This window comes from Sapajus apella, unplaced genomic scaffold (assembly GCF_009761245.1).
Source record: "Sapajus apella isolate SASKATOON/1434 unplaced genomic scaffold, GSC_monkey_1.0 scaffold17, whole genome shotgun sequence".
NCBI classification, from domain to species: Eukaryota; Metazoa; Chordata; class Mammalia; order Primates; family Cebidae; genus Sapajus; species Sapajus apella.
Window position 1 is genome coordinate 6049509 of NW_022436957.1, and position 6000 is coordinate 6055508.

The following is a 6000-nucleotide window of genomic DNA, read 5'->3' on the forward strand; positions in this document are numbered from 1 at the left end:
GATCTTTGTTGCTTTAAAGTCTAATTTATCAGAGATGAGAATTGCAACTCCTGCTTTTTTTTGCTCTCCATTTGCTTGGTAAATCTTCCTCCATCCCTTTATTTTGAGCCTTTGTGTATCCTTCCATGTGAGATGGGTTTCCTGGATACAGCACACCGATGGGTTTTGTCTTTTTATCCAATTTGCCAGTCTGTGTCTTTTGATTGGGGCATTTAGTCCATTTACATTTAGGGTTAATATTGTTATGTGTGAATTTGATACTGCCATTTTGGTGCTAGCTGGCTGTTTTGCCCTTTAGTTGAGCTGGTGCTTGTTGTTCCTTTATATGTGTAGAGCCTCTTTCAGGAGCTCTCGTAGAGCTGGCCTGGTGGTGACGAAGTCTCTGAGTACTTGCATGTTCCCAAAGGATTTTATTTTTCCTTCACTTATGAAGCTTAGTTTGGCTGGATAGGAGATTCTGGGTTGAAAGTTCTTTTCTTTAAGGATGTTGAATATTGGCCCCCATTCTCTTCTGGCTTGTAGGGTTTCTGCTGAGAGATCTGCTGTGAGTCTGATGGGCTTCCCTTTATGGGTAACCCGACCTTTCTCTCTGGCTGCCCTTAGTATTTTCTCCTTCATTTCGACCCTGGTGAATCTGACGATTATGTGCCTTGGGGTTGCTCTTCTTGACGAATATCTTTGTGGTGTTCTCTGTATTTCCTGGACTTGAATGTTTGCCTGCCTTGCTAGGTTGGGGAAGTTTTCCTGGATAATATCCTGAAGAGTATTTTCCAGCTTGGATTCATTCTCTTCGTTGCATTCGGGCACGCCTATCAAACGTAGATTAGGTCTTTTCACATAGTCCCACGTTTCTTGGAGACTTTGTTCGTTCCTTTTTACCCTTTTTTCTCCAGTCTTGCCTTCCGTTTTATTTCATTGAGTTGATCTTCGACCTCTGATATCCTTTCTTCTGCTTGGTCAATTCGGCTGTTGATACTTGTGCATGCTTCACGAAGTTCTCGTGTTGCGTTTTTCAGCTCCATCAATTCACTTATATTCCTTTCTATTTTGTTCATTCTTGTTAGCATTTCGTCAAATCTTTTTTCAAGGTTCTTAGTTTCTTGGCATTTGGTTAGAACATGTTCTTTAAGTTCACAGAAGTTTCTTACTACCCACCTTGTGAAGTCTGATTCTTGTGTCCCTTTTTTCAGTTCTGCTCTGATCTTAGTTATTTCTTGACTTCTGCTAGCTTTTGAATTTGTTTGCTCTTCGTTCTCTAGTTCTTTTAATTGTGATGTTAATTGTTGATTTTAGATCTTTCCTGCTTTCTTTTGTGGGCATTTAGTGCTATAAATTTCCCTCTAAACACTGCTTTGGCTATGTCCCAGAGATTCTGGTACATTGTGTCTTTGTTCTCATTGGTTTCAAAGAAGTTATTTATTTCTGCCTTAATTTCATTATTTACCCAGTAGTCTCTCAGGAGCAGATTTTTCAGTTTCCATGTAGTTGTGTGGTTTTGAGTGAGTTTCTTAATTCAGAGTTCTAATTTGATTGCACTGTGGTCTGAGAGACTGTTTGTTATGATTTCCATTCTTTTGCATTTGCTGAGGAGTGTTTTACTTCCAATTATGTGGTCGATTTTAGAATAAGTGTGATGTGGTGCTGAGAAGAATGTATATTCTGTTGATTTGGGGTGGATAGTTCCATAGATGTCTGTTAGGTCCACTTGGTCCAGAGCTGAGTTCAAGTCCTGAATATCCTTGTTAATTTTCTGTCTCATTGATCTGTCTGATATTGATAGTGGGTGTTAAAGTTTCCCACTATTTTTGTGTGGGAGTCTAAGTCTCTTTGGAACTTGTGGGAGTCCATGTCTCTAAGAACTTGCTTTATGAACCTGGGTGCTCCTGTATTGGGTGCATATATGTTTAGGATAGTTAGCTCTTCTTGTTGCATTGATCCCTTTATCATTATGTAATGCCCTTCTTTGTCTTTTTTGATCTTTGTCGGTTTAAAGTCTGTTTTATCAGAGACTAGGATTGCAACCCCTGCTTTTTTTTTTTGCTTGTTATTTGCTTGGTAAATATTCCTCTATCCCTTTATTTTGAGCCTATGTGTGTCTTTGCACATGTGTCTTTGCATGTGAGATGGATCTCCTGAATACAGCACACTGATGGGTCTTGACTCTTTATCCAGTTTTCCTGTCTGTGCCTTTTAATTGGGGCATTTAGCCTGTAAACATTTACATTTAAGGTTAATATCGTTGTGTGTGAATCTGATCCTGTCATTATGATGCTGGCTGTTTGTTTTGCCCATTAGTTGAGATGGAGTCTTGCTCTGTCACCCAGGCTGGAGTGCAGTGGTGCGACATTGGCTCACTTCAACCTCTGACCCCGGGTTCAAGTGATTCTCCTGCCTCAGCCTCTTGAGTAGCTGGGATTACACGTGCACACCACCACACCCAGTTAATTTTTGTATTTTTAGTAGAGATGGGGTTTCACCATGTTGGTCAGACTGGTCTCAAACTCCTGACCTCGTGATCCGCCCACCTCAGCCTCCCAAAGTGCTGGGATTACAGATGTGAGCCACGTGCCCTGCCCATGGCATCTTTTGTATGAGTTGAAAGCAATGAAATTTTGGAAGAGGAGGTAATTTACGTATATAATCAGAGATGAATGTCAAACTTTATCTTCCCAGTAAGATAGAATTACAAATAGAATCACTTTTTATCTTAAAATTTCTTATACTTAAAATACCTTATACTTGGAATTCCTGTGGGTATGGTCAAGTTTTGACAATGCCTTTCATAAACCCTTTTAAAATTGATTATAGTTTTGAAATTTAAGAGGATATAGTAGTCATCATAGGTTTACTGCTGTAATAAACAAGCTTGCAATCTTGGTGGCCTAATCCAATAAAGGTTTATTTTTCTCACATGTTACAGCCAATGTGGGTTGCAGCAGGTGTGGGCTCTGGACCCAGGTGTTTGAATCTGGCAGCTCCTAAGTCAATCCTTAGAGCCCTTCCCTGGCTCCTGTGTCTCTGGCTGCCAGATGAGAAGAGAGAGTCGGGGGAAATGCACAGGAGACCTGGGAGCGGCATCTGTCACTCCACCCACAGGCATTGGCCAGTGCTCCCACCATTGGCTCTGCCTAACCACAAGGGAAGCTGGGAAGTGGTGTCTGTCTCTGTGCCCACTTGGAAAAGGCACTGGGGTTTAGGGACAGGGATGAGTTGCTATTGCAAGGCTGACCTCTTTTCTCTATTTTGTTTCTTTTCCAGGAGACTTCTTGGCATCATCACAAAAAAGGATGTTCTGAGACATATGGCCCAGATGGCAAACCAGGACCCCGAATCCATCATGTTTAATTAGCAACAAGGTGGCAATTATTTTCAGAAAAACACTGACTGTGTCATTTAAAAAGAAATAAATGATATGTTATTATTCCAATGAAAGATCACGCATTGGGGACAGCAGAAACAAAAGCTTTGTTTGAAAGGAGGGGAAGAAGAATGAAACCTTTAAAAACAAAAGTATCAATGATTAGGCATTTTATAGCTTTAACCCCATATGAGTTTCAAGCTGTGTTTCCTAATGAGTTTGCTACTGCTGTGGGGGCATGTGGGTGGGTGTAAATGATGTGATCTATACAAGTATGTGGAGCATGAATGCTGACTTAAGAAACTTTTACCCCTTCTTCTCAAGGCTGATGTTTGTAACTTACAAACACACGTGAAGCGTTGAGTCCAAGAGACAAAAGGGTATCAGCATGTCAGCATCCTTATTTATTGGTTCTTGAAGTTTTGCTGCTATGTTACTGAATCATATTAAAGACATTTGCACTTACTTTGATGAAAAAGAAAAATTAAATTTGAACACAGTGAAAGCTGCAAGTATGCCAGTGGGTTCGCTCACAACCATCCCATTTCTTGCTCCTGTTCTCAGCCCGTTATCTGACTTATCCATCAGTTTCCGAACCAACACCAGGCGCGCCTGCCATGATGAGTGTGAAGAAATCATTTCTCTATGCAAGACTGGCATCCTGGGCCTGCATGATGAACTATTGGAGCATATAGTACTGTGCTGTGTCTCCTCCCATACAAAGGGACGCATCGTTATTTTGAGGGTATACACACCCGATCATTGATTTGCATCCCCATTGCATTTGCTTCATTTATTTATTGCTTTTGCCCATGCATTCAATATTGATCATCTCAGCACTTCATGAGCCATAGCTGGTAGTCTCCCAGTCTGTCATAAGCGTGCTTTCATTTACAGTAGCATATGCAAGAGTCCAAACAGGCTACCCAGTGTTACCACTTATTTTTCCTCTCAGGTCTTATCAGATACGACTGGAGAGGATGAGGCATATGAGTTCTCAGTGGGAACCCCTCCAAATGGATTGCAAGAGAAATACTAAATTGATTCTAAATCTGTTCCATTATCTTCTCTGTAGGATGCAAAATGTCCAGTTTGAATGTATAAGCATGTGCTTCATACTTGCAATCACAGCACAGGAGGACAGTGTTAAATTTTATACAGCCAATTTGAGCACCGGGCATTTTTGTATTTGAACTTAATGACACATTTACTCTTTTAGTCAGGATTTTGGTCTTTTCTGCAGAAAGGAATTAAGCTATGTATTAGATCCACCATATGATCTGTGTAAGTTAAGATTATCCCACTTGCCTTTGCTCTTAAGTCTTTGTCCCTGCCTTTTCACTGAGTGCCCTTCGTCCTTTTCAATCTCATTGTCACTGGATAGTGCTGCATCACTTGGGTGTGCATTTGGCTGCAAATAACAGAACACCCAGCAAACATTGAAGGGCTGAGTAAGAACCCTGAGAGGGGATACTCCAGGACTGTCTCCATAATATCATTGGGTTCCCCATTCCGTTGCTATTTCATTTTCACCATTTTTACCTTTTGTCCTCTGGCTTATTGCCTCAGAGTTGAAAGATGGTTCCTGAACCATCAGGTATCACGTCTGCTTTCTAAGTGGGAAGAGAAAAGGAGAGGCAAGCAACTAGGTACAATGTCTATCAGGAAAGGAAAGCTTCCCCAGAGATGCTTAGCTTGTATTCGTTGGCTGGAAGTCTGCCATGTGGCTCCTGGTAGCCACACACTAATGTGGGAAGGAAAATATTGAGCTAGGCACATTACTCTCTGAACGACATTCATATTATCTGACTAAGGAAGAGTGTTGGTCTTCAGGAGGGGAAGTTTGCCGTATTGGATGCCATCATTATGTCCTTGTCATTGCCCTTCCTGTCTTCAATCTTGCCAAACTTCTGTCAATGTTCTTCTAACCTTCTTGCTCCCCATCCCTTCTCTTAGATTTGACCTAGAAGTCCCAGCCCAAATCCATAATTTCTTAACCCTCATAAGAATTTTCATGTTGGACAAAAATCAAGCTACAAATGGGTTTTCATGAAACTTCTAATTAATGTGCAAAATATATATTTTCTCGAAGTTAAGAAATTTTAAATCAGATCATGCTGACACACTAAGAACATTTGTGTGATTCATTGGTTCCTTCGTTTCAAAGTAACATCCAACAGCCACCTCAGTATGGCAATATCCAGTCAATAGTAGAGAATTTAATCATTGGTCCTATAAAAGAATAAAATTCATTGTCTTATTTATAGCATGTAAGCCTTGAGTAACAGGTCTTAATGTTAGTGTTGGTATTGTGGTTTCCATGGAACGTTAACAAGTGAAGTCGGGTTTTCCTGGACTTTAAATCCTAAAAAGTCTTAACGACCACTTCATGTAGTTCCCCTCTTATTGCCCTGTGGTCTCCTCAGAGTCAGTGCATGCTGGGAAAGAGTACTAGTCATAGCCTGGCTTTGTAGAATCCAGGAGGTCCTTTTAGTTGAAACAAATAGCTTCCAAAGGGAACCTGAAACAGTGAAAACATAGCCAGAGGTCAGTGAAACCACAGCCTTTCTTTCTAATCTGGCTGAGGCCAAGGAGGGAAATGAGAGGAGAATATGCTTCCCGGCCAAGGTCACCGAGCGGGA

The 6000-nt window shown here is 41.0% G+C and overlaps 1 protein-coding gene across 2 annotated transcripts in view; it reads left to right on the forward strand.

Moving 5' to 3' along the window:
- CLCN4 (chloride voltage-gated channel 4) overlaps positions 1-4600 on the forward strand; it is an 88011-nt gene extending 83411 nt beyond the window's left edge. For both annotated transcript variants that reach the window (XM_032285887.1, XM_032285886.1), the window contains exon 13: positions 3259-4600. In XM_032285887.1, the coding sequence (XP_032141778.1) occupies positions 3259-3349 (91 nt within the window). In that variant the 3' untranslated portion in view covers positions 3350-4600. The remainder of the gene's footprint in view (positions 1-3258) is intronic.
- The last annotated feature ends 1400 nt before the right edge of the window (positions 4601-6000 follow it).